This window comes from Ctenopharyngodon idella, chromosome 20 (genome assembly GCF_019924925.1).
Source record: "Ctenopharyngodon idella isolate HZGC_01 chromosome 20, HZGC01, whole genome shotgun sequence".
NCBI classification, from domain to species: Eukaryota; Metazoa; Chordata; class Actinopteri; order Cypriniformes; family Xenocyprididae; genus Ctenopharyngodon; species Ctenopharyngodon idella.
In genome coordinates this window covers 15,853,531-15,873,880 of record NC_067239.1, presented here as the reverse complement: position 1 = coordinate 15,873,880, position 20,350 = coordinate 15,853,531, and the positions used below count along the sequence as shown (strand labels likewise).

Here is a 20,350-nt window from a genome sequence, read left to right as displayed (position 1 = left end):
TTCAGGGCCAGTGCTGTTGGATGAGTTTGTGGAATGGTATAAAGATCGAGAGATGTCGTAGCGACAGCTTCCCCATGCCTACCACCATCACCAACTAGAAACTAATCGCCAACAATCAACATGACAATGACGACAGAAACGGCTTTGAAACAAACATCTAGAAAACAAAGTACAAATCAAAACTGAAGAGTTTGGGACAAGACTGATGGTGGCCCCTGGCAGTGAGGGCTTGAGTTGTGTGAGTGTTTGCATAGAATGTAATTATCAATGCACATGTTTGTATGTCGCCCTTTTAGCCGGGGCCATAGGAGGGTCACTGGTGGTTGTGTGTTGGAGAAACAGCACCTCACCGACTCCACCTAATGCCCCCCATAGCCCACATTGCATTGTGGGTAAGCACACGGCCAGCCTCGGAGCCGCCTTCCCACCCCACTGTGATGTTTCATATTGCTGTGAATGTGAATGAATAGGCTCTTAAAAGGAGGATGAATTCAGATTCTCCACAAGGCAGGGTAGGTAAAAACTCCCATACTGTCTGAAGATTTAAGACAGGTAATTTAGGCCTGGAAGGACAGAGAAAGGAAGAACAGGCACCTGCTTGACTTTTTACCGAAGATCAGTGACTTTTTGGTTCAAAATGGAAATAGCTTACAGTGTCACTCTGCTGATGTGGTCCAAACACTGTTTACTACAGTTTTTATGTTGGAGGAGAATGACATTCAGAGCATGTTACCATAGTTACTTAGCAACCCATGCCATAAGTTTTATTTTTACCAGTCTCACTGCATTTGGTTGCCATTTAATAAAGCACACCACAAGCAAGAGTGTCATAGACATTCTGCTGTAAGTACTTCCTGTGGTATCAATATACCTTTCACCTCTTATATTTTTTAAACTGGTTATAAGATCAATGAGAATAGCTTTTCTGTTTGTAACATGAAGAACAGAGGCTATACTTATCATGAATATAGAGCCCAGTATCTTTTTCCTGACTCGCATGTCCATTGTGCATAGACACTGGCAATGGCAGATATGGCCATCTTGTAGAGGAGTGTGAGCAGGTTTAAAGTGACTGCAGAATGCATTAATTATATCATTTGATTCCTTAGCAATGTAACTATACTGTGCATGTCATTAAAATGACATAAATCTAAGAGATGGAAAAGAGACAGGACAAAAGAAAACTGTTAAAGTGCACTTTTGATTTCTGTGATGAATTGCCACAAAAATATAAAAACAGGTATTCTGCCCTAAACACTGACTCTCCTTTGGCCACATCCTCGTCCACAGATCTTGTGGTCAAATATGATCACCTTAACCCATAGTGACCAATGCCTAGCAACTATTTAACGTTCTAGTTATGTTTGTAAAACTGTCGAGTTTTGTCTATGGCTGTGGCGTGAAGCTAACTTGTCATTTGAACAAGAAAAAAAAGCATGCATGCATTCTGCAGTTAGAGCCGTCTTTGTGAATGAATGAGGTTTTTCCTTTTTGTACATTTTTTTTTTTTTTCGCTCGTTAATTTTTTTTTTTTTTTTGTACAGGTATTTGTAGAAGTGGATTTTTTTGTGCTTAATTTGGGTATCCGCGGTCATGCAGTCTTAACGCTTTATGAAAAACATGATTGTGTGATGGTATTTAGAGCTTAAACACACTTGTAACCTCATCGGTTGAGATGTTCTTCTCTGCATTGCCTCCTCCACCATCTCCACCAAGTGCTAAACAACCATGTTCATGAGTGACTGCAGCATTTCAGTATATCTGCAATGTCATGAAAACATACTAATTTTGTTATATGTTATAAGGAATTAGAGTACAGAGACAAAATCATTATTAACTTTATTAAATCATATTTTGGGTAACAAAAGTTTTTTTTTTTTTTTTTTTTTTTCTCTGAAAGACGAACATTGCTAACCATAAATTATTTATCAAGTATTCACTCAGCAACTAAAAAGCCAACAGTCTATGTATGCTGTGCATGCTGGCCAGAATCCATTTGGAAAATGTCTACAGACACTTGTCATAATCCCATTAATTTCCACCTGTTTGTGCCTGAGGGAAATAGTGGTTTAAAATTCCCTGTGCTCCAAGTTCCCCTGTGTCATTATGACTGTTGCTTTTGTGGGGGGGAGTATGTAATGCAGAGGGTTGAGCATTCTCATCTGACTGTATATATGTATGGATGTGTGTATATGTGTTTGTTTTCACTGTAACCTCTCTACATTCAATATCTATAAAGGGGTTTATTAACTAAATGTGGAGTCATTTTAATCAGTTCTATATGTCATGTTTTGAAATAGAAAAGACTTCTGAGGTCATCCTGGGGGTCGACCCCTGTCATTGAGTGCAATTAATACCCTATGGATTTTTTTACCACTGCATATCATGTCTCATAAAATCAACACGGTGTTTATGATCTTATACAATACACGTTCTTATATACATTCATACATTGTTTCAATGCAAAGAGAACAGAACTTTTATGAAATACTGAAAGAAGTTAAGGTTATTTTTTTATAATTATATTACAGCATTTACAATACTCTATAAAAAGCAAATCCCAATACTCAAAGCTGCATTTTGAAAGCATCAGCTCAGATTTGTACAACATTGTTTGTCTGGCAAGTAAAAATGAACTCTTTATCTAAATTAAAAATTCCTTATACTTTGGAGTTGAGATATTCTTAGCCTTGAGGCCCCGTAAAACTGGGGCTTCAGCTCCTTCTGTGTGTCTGGACGTGGCTGTGTTTCTTGTAGAGATACTGCTGTGAGTTTGTTCTGTTTGTAACTGTGTCGCTCCTCCATAATCTCTAGGTGATTTGTCCTGCTGGTCGCCCTCTGGTTGCACGGAGGATAGAGATGCAATGTTGAACTTGTCCATTTCCATTCTTCTTTGCTGCAGTAATCGTCTGCGTTCTAGCCTTTGAAGGATTTCAGAATTTTCTCTGAGATATTCTCTGGCATCCTTCTGTTCCAGGGGAGGTGGGGGTGTCTGTGGAACTGCTGGTGGGTCATCTTGTGGTGGTTGTACATCCATAACCTGATGTCCTACATATTGTTTGTCACTAGACAAGGAGCTTAAACTTGACTTAAGACCAGTGTGTTCCACTGACCGTGATTCAGTCTTTATTATTAATGCAGACCCTTTTTTCATTGAGTCAGAAGGTGACACCTCAGATGATAAACCGGGCCATGTGATTTCTAGGTCTGCATTCGTTGTAGGTGTTAAATCTTTTTTCATTAATGTGGTTGAAGAAGAAGGTTCATTCTTTGTGAATGTAACATACCTCTTTACCTTTGGGATTTTGTCAAGAGATACACCAATTTCTTGAAAGAAATTGTCATGATTTCTTCTTTGTTTAACATCATCATATGAAGTTCTGTATTTCTTGTTTTCTTGAACTTCCCCTATATTTATAGATTTTACAGTGTTTGAACTAAGAAATGATGACACATTTGTGGAATGAGGTTCTGATTGTGTGAACTGAATGTACTTCTTTACTTTTGGGATACTGGCAAAAGATTTGTCTGTTTCTCCAATGATATTATAATCAGTTGAAGATGGTTTAACATATTTAGATGAAGTGCTCGATATACTTGTTTCTTGAGCTACCCCAGATATTCCAACTCTTTCAGTTAAGAGAGAGGTTGATGACCGAGCAGGATATTGACTTTCAGCAGGTATAAAGTGAATGTATCTCTTAACTCTTGGTATTCTGTCAAGATTATCAGATGAAGTGCCAAGTGTCATTGATTCTGTTTTGTTTCCTTTAGAAGCTGGTTGTACATCATCTTCAACTGATGTGCTGGATCCCCTTAATTCTGTTGCTGTCACCTTTATGGGTTTAACAACATTTGCAGAAGGAAGTTGTGACAGGGCTGAGGAATAAGGTTCATATTTTTTGAACTCAATGTACCTCTTTACTTTTGGGATATTGTCAAGAGTTTCACCTTTTTCTCCAACGATACTGGCATCTTTAGTAGATGGTTTAACATCCTCTTCAGATGAAGTGCTTGGTCTCCTTGTTTCTTTGGCTACCACAGATACATTGACTCTTTCATCTGAGAGAGCAGTTGTTGTCTGAACAGGATATTGACTTTCAGGATGTGTGAAGCGAATGTATCGCTTAACTTTTGGTATATCAAAAGGAGCTTCTATATGTCCACTAAAATAGTCTTCCTTAGCAGTTAGTGTGACATCATTCTCAGATGAAATGTTTAATCTCCTTGTCTCTGTAATGACCTCGGATATTCCGAATCTTTCAGCTGATAAACCAGCTGTTGACTGCTCAGGGTATTGTTGTTTGAACTGAATGTATCTCTTAACTCTTGGTACACCGTCAAGACGTGCTTCTGTTTGCCCTAAGACATTGTCTTCCTTCTCCTTAGGAGATGGTTGTGCATTATCTTCAACTAAGGTACTAGATCCTCTTGATTCTGTTTCTGTCACCTTTATGGACTTTTCAGTGCTTGGAAGAGGAAATGGTGCGAAACCCTGGGAAGGTTCAGATTGTGTGAAATTAATGTACCTCTTTACTTTTGGTATTTTGTCAAAAAATTCACCTCTTTCTACAATGGCATTATTATCATGAGTAGATGGCTTAACATCAACTTCAGATGAAGTGCTTGATCTTGTTTCTTGAAAAACCCCAGATATTCCAAGTCTTTCAGATAAGAGATCAGTTGTTGTCTGAACAAGAGGCTCACTTTCAGGCTTTGTGAATTGAATATATCTCTTAACCTTTGGTATTTTGTCAAGAGATGCTCCAATATGTCCAAAGACATTGTCTTCCTTAGCGGTTAGTGTGACATCTTCCTCAAATGAAGTGATTGATCTCCTTGTATCTTGATCTGCCCCCGATATTCCAACTCTTTCAGCTGAGACAACAGATGTTGACCGAGCAAGGGATTGACTTTCAGGATGTGTGAATTGAATGTATCTCTTAACTCTTGGTACTCTATCAAGAGATAACTCTATGTCTTCCTGAACATCATCCTCAAATGAAGTGCTCTCTTTGGTGGCTGGTTGTCTCAATTCAGTTTCTGTTACCTTAATGGATTTTACTGCGCTTGAAGGAGGAAATGGTGAAAGATCCAAGGAATGCTGTTCAGCTTGTGTGAACTTAATGTACCTCTTTATTTTGGGGATTTTGGCAAAATATTCACTTGTTTCTTCAGTGATGTTATCTTTGTTAGTAGATGGTTTAACATCTTCTTCAGATGAAGTGCTGCTTCTCCTTGGTTCTTTAGCTATCACAGATACGCTTGCTCTTTCAGCTGAGAGAGCAGTTGTTTGAGCAGGAAATTGACTTTCAGGATGTGTGAATTCAATGTATCTTTTAACTCTTGGAACTCTATCAAGAGATGCTCTTATTTGCCCAAAGCTATTGTCTTCCTGAACATCATCCTCTGATGAAGTGCTCTCTCTGTATTCTGTTTCTGACACCTTTATGGATTTTACTGTGCTTGGGGGAAATAGCGACAGATCAGAGGAATAAGGTTCGGACTGTGTGAACTTAATGTACCTCTTTACTTTGGGTATTTCGGCAAGGTATTCACCTGTTTCCCCAATGATATTATCTTCTTTAATAGATGGTTTAACATCTTCCTCAGATGAAGTGCTCCATCTCCTTGTTTCTTTAGCTATCACAGATACGTTGACTTTTTCAGATAAAAGACCAGTTGTTGTCTGCACAGGAGATTGACGTTCAGGATGTGTGAATTGAATGTATCTCTTAACTCTTGCCACTCTATCAAGAGATGTTCCTGTTTGTCCAAAGACAGTGTCTTCCTTAGCAGTTAGTTTGACATCATCCTCAGAAGAAGTGCTTGATCTCCTTGCTTCGGATTTGGTTTTCACCTCATGTGTGACATGCAGTTTATCTGAAGTGGTATCTGAAGAAGGATCAAACTGTTTAAATGTGATGTATCCTTTTACTTTTGAAACTCCATCAAAAGACGCACCTATTTTCCTGAAGAAACTGTCTTTGTTGGTTGTCAGTTGTACATCATCTTCTGAGGATGAGCTATATCTCCTTGTTTTCAGTATAGCATCTTTCTTGGTTAAAGAATGTGATAATGGGGAATGAGGTTCAGACTGCTTGAAGTGAATGTATCTTTTTACTTTTTTAATACTTTCAGGAGATACCTCTATTTGCGTTAAGTTACCCTGGTCTTCTGAGGATCTGTCAATTTTAGCTTCAGTTTTCACTTCTATCTTAGGTGTAACTTTTGTAGAGGAGGATGAAACTGACGACAGAGTTGGAGGATGAGATTTGAACTGTGTAAATTGAACATACCGCTTAACTTTTGGTACTCCATTAAGACCTATTTGGCCCCCCAAAAATGTTCCTGTAGCATTAGATTTATCTTCTGACTTGTCAGATGTGCTTGAACTTGTCTCCACTGCCACCACAGGTCTCTTGCTTGAAACAGGTAAAGATGTTAGAGTTGGAGAGTAAGGTTTAGGCTGACTGAATTGAATGTATCTCTTAACATGTGGCACTGTATCAAGAGATACACCTATCTTCCTGAAGAAATTGTCTTCATTAGATGTAGGTTTGATATCATCTTCAGATGACGTACTTGACCTCCTTGATTCAGGCTGTGCCACAAGTTCAGTTGAGATACTTTGTTTGTTCAAGGGCAATGTTGTTGAGTGAGGTTCAGTGTGTGAAAATTGAATGTATCTTTTTACCTTTGGAAGTCCTTCATAAGATGCATCCACTTGTCTAACAAATTTTTTATCTTCAATGGTTTGTTTGACATCATCCTCAGATGAGAAACTGGATCTCCTGGACTCAGTTGTCACTATAAAGTCAGGTGTGACTACCCCAGTGGTTGGTGGAGTTGATGGTAATTGGACTTGAAGATAGGAATCAGAGTGTGAGAACTGAAGGTATCTCTTCACTTTTGGTATGTGATCAAGGGATAAACTCCTTCCGAATAGACTGTCTTCATTAATGGTTTGTTCCTTAGTTAACTTTGGCTGCTTTTTAATAGAGACACCACTGGTTCTTCCAACATCCAAACCAGTTGGTGACCTCTCATCCGTTTCATTCTCATGTCTGTTGAACAGTCGTGCACTTAATGCTCTTAGTCTCATTAGACCTTTAGAATGTTTCTTCTCAAATACATCTGTGCTGCTAGAGGAGTTATCAAAGTTAATGTTGAGGACTTTGTCTGTATTTTTATCTGGTGTGATGGATCCTCTGTTCATCTCAGATGGTATTGTAATCTCTAATTTTCTTGGGTACTCAATAAATTGATCTTCATCTTCACTGGAAATTGATCTATCAGTATCGTAGCCTCTATTCAGTCTGTTTATACTTGATCTATAGACAGGATGGACATGGTATAGTGGAAGGCTCTCATGACTCCCATAGTATGATTGATCATATCGTTTTTTGTATTTAGTCTTTTTTACTGATAAACCTTTCCTGCTTGAGGTAGGTGACACTGGCAGAGATGAGGAATGGTGTTCATGCTGGTTAAAATACATGTATTTCTTCACACTTTGACTTGAATCTTTTGGTGAGGTGCTGGGCTGCATAGAATTTATTGTTGTCTCAGTTGTGGTCTCAATATTAGTTGAAGGTCTGGATATTGACAGAGTTGGGGAAGAAGAGTCAAACTGTTTAAATGAAATGTATCTTTTTACTTTTGAAAATTCATCAGAAGATACACCTGTTGTCCTGAATGAATTGTCATCCTGAGTTGTCAGTTGAGCATCGTCTTCTGAAGATGAACTATAACTTTTAGCTTCCAGTATAGCATCTTTTTTGATTGAGGAAGGTGATGATGGCAGAGTTGGGGAATGAGGTTCAGGCTGTTTGAATTGAATGTATCGCTTCACTTTTTTAATTGAATCAGGAGACACCTCTATTTGACTTAAGCATCTGTTATCTCCAGAGGATGCATCAATGTTAGCTTCAGATTTTACCGCCATCTCTGATGTTGGCAGAGTTGGAAGTCCAAAATGTGGTTTGGACTGTTTAAATTCAACATATCTCTTAATCTTTGGCACTGTATCAAGACCCACATCTACACATAAAGCAAATTTGTCTGATATGTTCACATACTCATTATTCCCTTGGGAATCATCCATAGGCATACCCTCATCAATACTGTCTTCATGAGTAAAAGTCAAATGTATTTCCGAAGGCTCCAAAGTGATAGTCTCTTGTTTTATTAGAATGCCAGCACTAGGCATTCTTTCATTGAAAGTGACATCTTCAGGAGTGCCAAATCTGTTTAAAGTGACCAAGTTTGCACTGTTTTCTGTATCTGATTCTTCTTCCAAGTTTGCACTGTTTTCTGTATCTGATTCTTCTTCTAACTCTGTGTTTACAGTATAATTGTTTGGTCCACCTGCACTTTCACCACTGTCATTTGAATCACTGTCACTAGAGTGGCTTGCTGTGTCAGATTGCTCAAACTGCTCTGCATCATCAACAGGAACCTCTTTGCCAAATGGTTTTTCAAAATCAAAAATCTCTGAATCAATGTTTATTTTATCTGAAGGTGATTCTACTTTGCCTTGCCTCCATGTGTCATCATCCTTCAATCGATGTCCTAAAGAAGAGCTGGAGAGATCCCGGATACTTGACCTTTCAGAGCCTTCAGTGAAAGAAAAGCTCTCTCCACTGTCATTCCACATCTCTTGGTCCAAATCATCAACATTCTGTTCTGTCAGTCTCAAAGACCATTCTGAAAATGGCTCTGTAATCAATCCTGGACTTCTATCCTTTGTATTTTTGTTTGCAGTTATAGTGACAGGAGGAGGAGGGTCAACACTTGATTCCCTAAATTCTCTTGAGACGTTATCTTCCTGACTTGAGTGAGATGATGCTGAAGAACTGCTCCTTCTTTTTATCTGGGTGATATCATTTGCATCTGGAATTGGCTCAAATTCCATAGATTTTGGCATGCCTTCGGTTGAGCTGGGTGGCAGTTTCTTACCATTTATGACTAAAGCATTTACTTCACCTTCCTGAACTGAGCTGCTACTGCTGCTGTCTGCTCTTCCTCTATGATTCTCCACCTCGAGGGCCTGCTGTTTCCCATCAGCTTTTGAGGATTTATTATTTTCAATTGTCTCATAAAAAGTATCAGCTTCTGTGTTGCTCTCAGAGGAGCCATCTGCCTGGTCATCCTCTACAGTGACATAGTAAGGCACTTGATCTTGAACTGTGATTCCACCAAATGTAACTCTTGAACCCACTCTCCCTTGTTCTTGGTCTTCTACATCACAGTACCCCTCATTCACATACGGCTGGGGTCCAGTGGAGGTTGTTGTTGTTGGTGGTGGTGGTGTAGATTGTCTCTTGGATCGTATTCTCCTCCATAACTTGTCTAACAGTGGTCTCAAAAAAACACCAAGAATAAAGGCTAAAATGAATGTAATGATGACAGACAGGCAGACAGCAAGAACAAATTCTGACTGGGTCCTTGTCTCTTGCCGTACAACTGGATCATTTCTTGGCAAGTTCAAATTTTCTTTCTCATCCAAAATAATTGCTGCTTCCCTACGTGGTCTTGAGCCACTGCCTTTTTTGTAGACTCGTAGATCTAACACTGATATGTGCTCTCCTCGGACACCTGAAATGCATACATAAAGTCCTGCATGTTGCTCTGTGATGTCCTTAATTAGAAGTTCTGGTTGGTTATTTGTGACTTGGCCCTGTGGAGTCCACCAATGAACCTGCATGGTATCTGGAATAAAAATAAAAGGGAATTTATCATTAAATGTGCATTAGCATTTACAATGTTTACATGCAGGTTTTAGGAGTTACATAAATAACTGCAAAAAACAATTAAAATTAAAAAATAGTAAATTGGACTGTGGTTTTATAATTTAAGATACAGAAGTAGCACCTTTACTGTCATTGCTGCAAGGAACTGATATCTTCATCCCCTCGTAGACTATCATATTATGATAGTGACCAGATGTGCTGTATTCATGTGTTGGACAGGTGAGCTCTGAGTCCTTCAAGTGAAGCAGATCTTTTCCAGCATGATGTGGTGGAGAGGCACACACCACTTGCCAGGAAGCATCACCCATTTCAGTATCAAAGCTTATCCATCTTCTCAAGGTCTGCAAGTGGCAGTCACATTTCCATCTGTTGAAGGAGACATCGACCAAGGCATTTAGATTCCGCAGGGACTGGTAGGCAGGGACCGGAATGGTGACCAGCAGGTTATAGCTCAGATCAAGGACCTGAATGGAATTAGGAAACATTTTTATTGACTCACTAAGTTTTAATGCACTACTGGGCTAGATGTGTTGATTTATGCATTAACTACAAAGTTTGTCAAAAGAGAGTTACTGGGGGAGTACACTTCCAAACATGTAAAATCACTCTCATGATGATTTTCCTCTAGGATAAAAAAAACTATACCATCTGACCAGTATTAACATATAATGCAAATAAGCTAAATATTTGAGATGTTACCTGTAGCTGTTTTAGGTCTATAAAAGCATGTGGGTGAATGCTTGTGATGCTGTTATGCTGGAGATGTAGCTCTTTCAGATAACTGCAGTTGTCCAGGTCAGAAAGACCTATCTTAGATATTTGGTTATAAGACAGCTGAAGAATCTGCAAGGACTTCATGCAGCCCAGCCCTGGAGGGAAAATGTATATTCATAAGAACAAAAGGCAATGATTAACAATAATGCACTGATAAACTTTCTAGTTAAATATCAATGTGTCCTTTGAGGTACAGAGGGATGTTCTAATTAGATTGCAAAGTCAGGCATTTTTCACTTGTTTTGAGTTATAAAAGCCAAATGTTGTAATAGTTAAAAAAAATTGTTTCAGCTGGCCTTGACCTCACAAACACAAGCACCTGTTTGTGCCAATATCTGTGGCCATAACAACACCTAACATAGTACTGCACACCACGTGAGCACTATGTGAATCACCACTTGTTCTAGTTGAGGCTCTTGCAGCAACAAGAGCTTCTTGGATGCCTACAGGACGTCACTGTCAAGTTGTTGGTAATAGTTTGCTAAGTATTAACTAATAGTATTTGCATCTTAGTGGCTATTTTTTGTCTTAATATTTATACCTAAACTACAGTAATTAGAAGATCTTTAAATTTATTTAGATGTACAGTATGTGAAACAAGTATCCCAAATGTTCTTAAACGCATCAAGAATTGAGATCATTCAGAGTGGAAAGCTTACAAGGGTTCAAGTATGTCTGTCAGAGAAGAGAGATGGAGAACTCTCTTGCCTATTTTAAGAACTGTGTTGACTACTGAGCTGAAGCAAGGGTCTGCTGGACAGGAGTTTATCAGAGAGAAACATTAAGGCTGTGCTCTGAATCACAAAGAGCTGAAAAACATTGAGGCACCACCACCTAATTCACAGTGCTCACAGTTTAAACAATTTTCAAAACAAAGCCTGGTTCTTGGCCTTTGTTAAGAAGTCCATTTAGATTTCAAACAAAAGATAAGTTTCAAAGCAGACAGAGAAACATAAAAACCCTGTTAAAATTGCCTATGGCTATAGGCAAGTGGCTATCAACACTGACAATCACATCCTGAAACAGCATTTTAGAAATGAAAAGAAATATATAGCTATTTCCTTAAAATAGCACTGGATACAAAATTGAAGACAAACCTAAAGAGACTATATTTAAAACGTGTTTGAATTCGCTTTCTGGTCCCCAATTTAATATGAATGTTCTCTAAGAGCCCCAGTTAAATGTCTATGCTTCAGACATTTTAACAAAATGGTTGTTTTTATTGCAATCCAAACTGAAAAAGAAAATTGATTAAATGTACTACAGTAGGTAGGCTGTAGCAAATTATAGTTGCGTACCAAATTATATACTATGTCCGTTGTACTATGTACACTGTACGTTACTGCTTATAGTTTATTAATTTTATAAGATTATTTTGCCATCCGGCATCTGTCTGATAGCCCCTACGTAAGGAAAGCTGTGACAGTTGAGTGCATGAAGTGTTCAGCATGCTTTGTTTTTCATTTAATTACGTTATCCAGGTATTTGAAGTGCACTTTTCTGTGTGAATACACGACTCACACTATATATACTACAAAGGCTTTAAGACCTTTGGACAGACTAGAACCCCATGTTAACATTTATGTGAAGGTTGGTCAAAATACAAGCCCTAATAAAATTCACTCTCTGGAATGTGTTTAGACCATTATTACCCTTTTATAACCCGTTATGAGGCACTGGAATGCCAGCGCCCAACCCTTGTGACTATATGACAGGTGATTTCTTTTCACTTCATCCTGAGGGTGGACTGGTTTAAATGGAATCGAACAGGTTAGAAGAGTGTGTAATCGCAACAGATCAAAGTTCCACTGATGATGCAGTCATTTACACCAGGGTGGAGTGTGTATGTGGGTTTTATGAATGTCATAGCTTAAATAATACAGAGATTTATTTATTTTAGAACTAATTTCATTGTTTGAAGTAGATCTCATGGTCACAATTTAATTTAGCATCCAATTCTCACTAATAACTAACTAGTAACTGACTTTTGCCTCAATAAACGCCTAATTACTGCTTATTAATAGTTATTGAGGTAGTTGTTAAGTTTAGGTATTGGTAGGATTAAAGGGTTAGTTCACCCAAAAATGAAAATTCTGTCATTAATTAATCACCCTTGTGTCGTTCCACATCCGTAAGACCTTCGTATATCTTCAGAACACAAATTAAGATCTTTTTGATGAAGTCTGAGAGATTTCTGTCTCTCCATAGAAATCCAATGCAACTACCACTCCAAGGTCCAGAACGGTAGGAAAAATACATAAAGTTCTCCATGTGACTCCAGTGGCTTAAACTCAGTTTTATGAAGCAACGCGATTGCTTTCTTTGTGCAAAAAAACATAATTTACCACTTTATTTACAAAATAATATCCAAAACGCATGTGTCGTGATACTCTTGTGAACGCGTGTTGTAGATCAATATTTTTTGTAAGTAAAGTGGTAAATTATGTAATTATAAAGCACTCGCGTCGCTTCATAAAATTTAGATTAAACCACTGGACTCTCGTGGATTACTTTATTGATGTCCTTACTACCTTTATGAACCTTGGAGTGTAGTTGCGTTGGATCTGTATCCAAAAGATCTTAATTTGTGTTTCGAAGATGAACGAAGGTCTTACGGATGTGGAACCACACGAGGGTGAGTAATTAATGACAGAATTTTCATTTTTGGGTGAACTAACCCTTTAAGGGATGTAGAATATAGTCATGCAGAATAAGGCATTAATATGTGCTTTATAAGTACTAATAAACAGCCAATATCCTAGTAATATGTATTCTAATAAGCAACTAGTCAATAGTGAGAATTGGACCCTAAACCAATCTCATTACCGATGTTACCGATCTCATTATTTAATTATTAAAAATAAATAAACAATTCCTTAACAGCAAGGATTTAAATGGCATGATTAATTTTAGAATTTATTTCAGTGTTTCCATCTATTCATCCATCCATTAACACTAAGGATGGGAATGTCATCATTATAGGAATGCGACTAATTGATTTTTCTGTATAATGTGAGTATGTTTTTCAGAACAACGAAGGATAGAGATGTTTTTTTACAGTACGAGCGTTTCATAAATTGCTAATGCTGTGTGTATCACATGCATGCACGTACCCTTTGGTAGATGTTTTAGATGGTTTCTTTCTGCAGACAGCAACTGAAGGTCAGATGCCCAGGATGTGCATTCCTGTTCTCCACTTGACCGGGTCCTAGTGCCTGACCGGTCTTTCTTCAAAATCATAGACAAGCTCTCCAGAGCATTACTTCCCACCCAAAGGTGCTGAAGTCCCATCAATTTCACATGACCAAAGCTGAGAGGAGCCAGAGAACGCAGGGCATTATTGGATAGGTTCAAGGAAACAGCAGTTGCTGGGATGCGTGTGGGAATCGTAGTCAGGCCTAAAGAAGAACAGTTCAGGAGAGGACCTCGCTGGCACAGGCAGGGAACAGGACAGGCGGAGGTGGGGAAGGAGTGTGTCCCCCAGAGGTGGAGGAACAACACTGCCACACCAAGCACTGAGCTGTACGCTGACATTATAGTCAGCCCTGAAAAATATAAACACATCAAATGACGGATTTAAAATGATGACAGACAGATATGGCATACTTACTGTACATTTGTATGGTACAATATAGACAGACAAAAAAAAAAAAGCTGAGAAATTCTTCCTCATGAAATCCATCGCTGTGCCACAGAATCAATAAAATCAATCATATGTACACACACATATATAGAGTTCAAGTCTAAATTATTCAACACCAATCCTTTACTTGCCTAAGCTTAAGGAGAATTTAAAGTAAAACTTTTACACAAATCACAGATACATTGTAGAAAAAAATGTGTTGTAGGTTTGTTAAAACTAACCGTTTTAGTGTAGCAATGCTCCACTCGGCTCGGGCAATCTTTTGACTGTAGCTGGATAATTACCGACAAAACACTGAGACTTGACTGAGAAATTCTTTGACTTTAACTCTAACTTCCCTGAGATCAAAGTCTGAATAGCATTATGGCACCAGAAACACACACACAGAACAATCGTTGTACAATCACTCACTTGCCTGAGTTAATGTCTTACTCAGGTTTGCTCCCTCCCAAGCATTTTAAAGACATTGAATCAAACAAATAAATAAAATATAACAAAAACTATAAAAAATATTATCTAGTGTTAAATAAATAAAAATAGAGGTATTTTACATAAATATGTATATGAATTGGTATTTTAGTGAATTTAATTGCCACCAGATCATTGACCAAAATTAATAATTAAAAAGTAAATGAATCTCTTAACTTAGTCGCTGCATTATATAGTTAACCATACTTGATATTAGCGCTAAGATCATGTTCATGTTTCATCGTCTAACAGTACAATCACAATACACATTGTTTTTCAATCAAAACCTGCATTTGCATTTATTAACAAAAACACTGCAATATGAAAGCACCAATTTTCCCCTTCATTCAGAATATTTGTGATTTCCTTTCTGACAATGTTAAAAAAAAAATCTAAATCCACAGACATGATCAGATGGTTCCAGACTAATTCATTGTAGGGTTGAAAATAAAGTTACAATTAGTCTCTTAAGCACAGAAGATTTTTAGTTTGGACATCACAATAATACTGTATTTAAAAACAACAATAAATACCACACATGTACCCAGATAAACCAGGCCAAGAAGGTTATATTGCACAAAATTCACACTTGGATAGCTCGAATATATATTATTGAAGTTTCCTGTTTTTATCTTATCAAAAGATATTGGACTGGTACACACCTCTGAACATGTCATTAGACGACAGGTAATTTGTCATTAGTCCATGGCACTCTTAGAAGGGCACTATAATACAAGCCTTGAAAATATGTGCCAGAATTCACTAACTACTGTTTCAGGATCAGGCTACCAGTGTTACTTACATAAGATGTGGCTGTGCTGATCCTGCTTCAGTGAAGATAGAGATTGTTACAAAAAAAATCTAAAATCATGACCAAGTAAACATCTGTGATATAAAAACCAACCCTGAAAAACTCTTAATGACTTCTAAACTGTTAAATACTATTGGCCACTTCACATCCCCTCTTCTAAAGCCACAATAACCATGTAGAACTTTAGTCTTTCAGACTAAACAATACAGAAGGTTTATGACACTATTTTAACATTTGTATCAGTCAAACAACATCCCTCTTTTTATGTGGCCATTTGATGGTTATTAATGACAGGAGGGGATTGTAAAAGAGTGTAATAATACTGCTCAGAAAATCACTGGACTCAATTTCTCTGCTACGATACAATATATAAAGCACATGCAGTGAAGGCTGAACGTAGGCAGCTTAAAGACTGTAAAACACTGAGGTGAGCCAATGATAGTACACAGGGAGCTCTCGGCCATAAAAAAACAATACTGTTTGTGATTTATGGTTATAAGGGAGTGATTATCATCATCAAGTATGTCTGTGTGTGTTTTTAGACCTCCAATAAAGTTGAGTGGGCATGTAGAAGAAACTGTTCCGGTGGGTGGGAGTGTGAGGGCGGATTGTGTGTGTTTTTTGTGTATTGCATGTGTACACTGATATTATAGACTAATTATTGTCCAGTTTAAAAAAAAAAAAAAACACAACAACAAAAAACCCACAATATCATATTTGTATCTTTTGGCAGTTCACCTGAAATGTCATGTTTCATTTGAAAACCTTGATAAGCATGTCTATTCCAGTGGTATTTATCTCTCTTTCATTAGTGTGCTGCTCCACAGGGATTGTCGGACGTTTGGCAGCCCATGTTGGAGTATTTGACCTGCACTCTGAACAGAGTCCCGTCTGCACACATGCAAAGTTTATACCTCTCCAACCCCTCATTGAAGTACAAGTCTCCCCCTAGAGAGGAGTTTGGTATGCGCGAAGGACTGAACATCACTGAGCCATTTAGAATAATGCTGTTTTCCTGCACACAAAACAGAAAAAACATACAACTCATATTTATATGCTCAGATTTATATTTACACTACCATTCAAAAGTTTGGGGTCAGTAAGCAACACAACTGTTTTCAACATTGATAATAATAAGGAAATGTTACTTGAGCAGCAAATCAGCATATTAGAATGATTTCTGAAGGATCATGTGACACTGAATTGTAATGATATTTTACAATATTTTCCCAATTTATAGTTTTTGTTGTTGTTGTTCAAATAAATGCAGCCTTGGTGAGAATAAGAGACTTCTTTCCAAACATTTTAACAGTAGTGTGTATAAAGTACATTCTCAGTCTCTTTATTAGAACATAACCAGAAAATACAGTACATTTTATGCAGTATTAAAAAAACATAAAATAAATCAGAAAAAACAAGTATAGCTATAAGCTAAAGTGGCAAGTACTTTAAGTATACACTTGAGCAATAGCAGGAATCCGACTCTCAAAAATGGAATGGAAAAGGACTGGAAGGCCAAGAAAACTTTCAAAATCTGATGAGAAGTTTCTTCTTTGAGAAAATGGACGTCCAGGAGACATGTGACAGGAGGTCACACTAAATACTGATTTTTGCTTAAAGAAACAATTTTGTTCAGAATTTTTTTACATTTTGTGTACATATTTCCTGTATTTCCTGTTTGTATCGTAATAAAGAGACTGAATAATAAATATGGATGGTCATTAAAACATTGCTAAAACAACAAAGCTGGTGGTGGCCTAAGACTTCTGCACAGTACTGTGTGTGTATATATATATATATATATATGTATATGTGTGTGTGTGTGTGTGTATATATATATATATATATATATATATATATTTTATTTTATTTTATTTTATTTTTTTCAAAACAAACTTGTTAAAACCACTTACCGCTTTCAGCTCAATGTCCCCACCCATGCTGAACTCCACAGTTTTGCCCATGATGTAAACTCCCTCGTTGCCACGAATAATGGCCTTACCGTCTCCTTTGATAGTGAGGTCAGATGATGCATTGCTGGTGATCTGCAAAGTATGGCACTGAGTCACTGTACAAACACACCTCTTGGGTGACTAATCAAGACTAAGATGATCATATATTTCATATCAAGTCTCTAAGATTTGTCCTCAATTATTCAGGTTTCATAAGACTAAGAGTCAGGACTATGAGTACAGTTGCTTACTCTCTCAGTAGAAGCTTTCTTCACGTTGAGAACCTTGACCTCTTTGGGCAGGTGGAACTCATGGCTGTCAAAATCAGTGCTAAAGAAAGTCGTCTGAGTGCGGGGGTCAGTGAAGGAGATGCCCAAGTCGCTAACAATAGACGTTTTATCTTCCTCCACGCTCAGCTTGGTGTTGCCCTGCTGGAACACCACCTGTAACATGCAGAAAACCCCTAAATTAATACACTTTCTATATTATCAGAGCATATGGATTTGTCTAAATAAAGTGAGATACTATGCTGACTGACTGGGTTATTGTTGCCAGTAATGACAAGGTCCTGGTCCTTCCTGCCGCCCACTGTGCTCTTGTGCAGCGGGTGAACCACACCCATATCGGCCTTCTGTTTAAAGCGCAGCAGGCCGCTCTCGTGAAACTCCATACTTTCACAACCTCCCGGACCTATTCGTATCACTGTCCATATCACTAGAGTTATCTATAAAAGACAGAGAGTGATAATGTATGAGTGTCTCTGTTTTCAAGTGAGTAGTAGAGATGTAATTAAAGTGACTTTTAATGGTTTTGAAAGAAGTCTCTTGTGCTCACCAAGGCTGCATTTATTTGAAACTGAGAAATTTGAAATTGTGGAATATTACAACAACTTAAAATAACCATTTTCAATTTTAATATATTTTAAACTGTAGTTCATTCCTGGGAAGACAAAGCTGAATTTTTAGCAGCCATTACTCCAGTCTTCAGTGTCACATGATCCTTCAGAAATCATTTCAATATGCTGATTTTGTGCTCAAGAAACGCTTCTTATTATAAATTTTTTTGGAAACCATGATACATTTTTTTCCCTGGATTCTTTGTTGAATAGAAAGGTCAAAACAGCATTTATTTGAAATACAAATTTTGTAACATCATGAATGTCTTCACTGTCACTTTTGATCAATTTATTGCATCTTTGCTAAAAAAAAAATTCATGCTAGTTTTTAAATATATCCTATCATATTTATAATATCACAGGCACAACAAACAACTGATAAACTTACAATGAGATTAATGAGTGCAAGCAGAAAGAGTAGGATGACTATGCCAATGGCAAAGATGCCCTTGCGACCCCTCAGTCCTGTCTTGTGGAGTCGCTCCTCTTCAATTGGAACATATCCAGCCTTAAAATTACTGTTGTGCTCTTTATTAGCTGATCTGCGCTCGATAGCCTTCTCCCTCATAGACTTCTTCACTGGTGCATTTGAGATTTCCTGTGGATATAAGGGAAAAGGGATGATAAAATGTTACAATTATTGTATGTTACTGAACATTTAATAGACAAGCCAATAATGCTACAAGTGGTCTGCCATTAAATGTCACACCAACAAGAACCCCTTTAAAATATAGCAATATTCAGCTTTACTTATATGATTTGCAAACAAGATATTTTCCAAGCTTCTGGTGTCAGTGCTCCTGAGTTTGGGTGTAATATTTATTATAGTAGAACCAAAAATACTTAAAGCCAGACTTAAAAGTATCTAATGCATCTAAAAAAAAAATCTAACCTCATTTTTCTGGGCCTTTTCCAATAGCTAACTGGAATTAACTGGTTTAAATTCAAGGTTAATTTTTAGTGGATTTATAAACTCCACAATTTCACACAGTTGTCCTAGCAGAATAGTATAGTTCAACATATTAACTATATTAACATGTTCACTAATGTTTGATAACCACAAAGTATCAAAATACTTTTTTAATCTTAATTTGAGCTTTATATCTATTACATAACATTATATCATATATCTTTAATATAACATTATATCTATTTTTAACATGTTAAGTCTAACAACTGTATTTTTTGTTATTAAGCTATCTTTTTTTAAATAAATATAATTTCAGTTTTCAAATTATTTATTAACTATTTAGGATATATAATTTTACATAGTGCACTAAATAGTGACAACTGATTTCAAATTCATGTGAGTTACTTGTGTGATCTGATTTGGGAATATGCAAATAATTACAAACATACATAGAATAATACAGAATGAAGTGGCATATGGTTCTGCAATATTTCAGCCATTTTTCAGTCAAATGCATCTTCTTTTAAAATGAATTAACAATGAACACTTCAATGCTATTACAGTGTGATAGCTAAATAAGAAACCAGTGTTGCTGTCTCAGGAATGTAGTATATGAGTCCGACTGTCTACATGAATGCCTAAAAATAAATGGCACCCACCCCTTTCCTCTGTAAATAATAAGAGCGTATGTCATTTTTTATTTATTTATTTTATTTTATTATTATTTTTTAGAGCTCCAAAGTATCACCATGCAGAATAACAACAGCAAACCTAGAAGCAAATGTAACCCTGCAATAATGAGTCAATTTTTCCATAAACGGTCCGGACTTAAAACACGCACATTATCGTTATTCATTCACATACATCGCTATATAGACATCGTTTGAAGTTTTATGTTATTATACATGGCTCGTTTTAACGCCGAAAATCGCTTGAAAAGCAACACAACGGAGAAAACATTTACAATTCACATTGAAAACAGACCTGCTCCGACGCCATGTTGACCCTCCCTCTCCAGACCACTGACTGCACTGACAGCTTCACACAGCCTGAGGAGAAACCACTGCTAGAGAACCGTTACCCAAACAATATTCAGCAATAGCGAAACCTTCACGTAGATTATACACTTCAAACATGTCTAT

General features: G+C 37.2%; 2 protein-coding genes across 19 annotated transcripts in view; one reads left to right on the top strand and one right to left on the bottom strand.

Annotated features, from left to right (window-relative positions):
• The window catches only part of dcun1d4 (DCN1, defective in cullin neddylation 1, domain containing 4 (S. cerevisiae)), a 14,191-nt gene extending 11,936 nt beyond the window's left edge, over window positions 1–2,255 (top strand). For all 12 annotated transcript variants that reach the window (XM_051874622.1, XM_051874624.1, XM_051874627.1 and 9 more), the window contains one exon: window positions 6–2,255. In XM_051874622.1, coding sequence (XP_051730582.1) covers window positions 6–61 — 56 coding nt within the window. In that variant the 3' untranslated portion in view covers window positions 62–2,255. The remainder of the gene's footprint in view (window positions 1–5) is intronic.
• LOC127502083 (beta-sarcoglycan-like) lies at window positions 1,815–20,350 on the bottom strand. 7 transcript variants are annotated; one of them, XM_051874620.1, is made up of 8 exons: window positions 20,193–20,350; window positions 18,687–18,896; window positions 17,942–18,127; window positions 17,655–17,846; window positions 17,365–17,496; window positions 14,394–16,466; window positions 13,643–14,074; window positions 1,815–10,624 (listed from the first exon to the last, which is right to left on the bottom strand). In XM_051874620.1, exons 1-6 carry the CDS (start codon window positions 20,205–20,207, stop codon window positions 16,260–16,262), a joined length of 942 nt encoding a protein of 313 aa, XP_051730580.1. In that variant the 5' UTR covers window positions 20,208–20,350; the 3' UTR covers window positions 1,815–10,624; window positions 13,643–14,074; window positions 14,394–16,259. The 7 variants fall into 7 exon arrangements, with proteins under 7 accessions (XP_051730580.1, XP_051730574.1, XP_051730576.1 ...); XM_051874614.1 differs by lacking the exons at window positions 17,365–17,496; window positions 17,655–17,846; window positions 17,942–18,127; window positions 18,687–18,896; window positions 20,193–20,350 and having other exon boundaries at window positions 1,815–9,714; window positions 9,877–10,219; window positions 10,455–10,624; window positions 14,394–14,530; XM_051874616.1 differs by lacking the exons at window positions 17,365–17,496; window positions 17,655–17,846; window positions 17,942–18,127; window positions 18,687–18,896; window positions 20,193–20,350 and having other exon boundaries at window positions 1,815–9,714; window positions 9,877–10,624; window positions 14,394–14,530.

Bases quoted from the DNA above. Each gene is read 5' to 3' on its own strand.
- LOC127502083 (XM_051874613.1), bottom strand. From the start codon at position 14,093: ATGTGTTTATATTTTTCAGGGCTGACTATAATGTCAGCGTACAGCTCA. The intron at 10,625-13,642 runs GTACGTGCATGC...TTTTCCCTCCAG, and splicing joins TCTAAAACATCTACCAAAGG to GGCTGGGCTGCATGAAGTCC. The intron at 10,220-10,454 runs GTAACATCTCAA...AATTCCATTCAG, and splicing joins TAGACCTAAAACAGCTACAG to GTCCTTGATCTGAGCTATAA.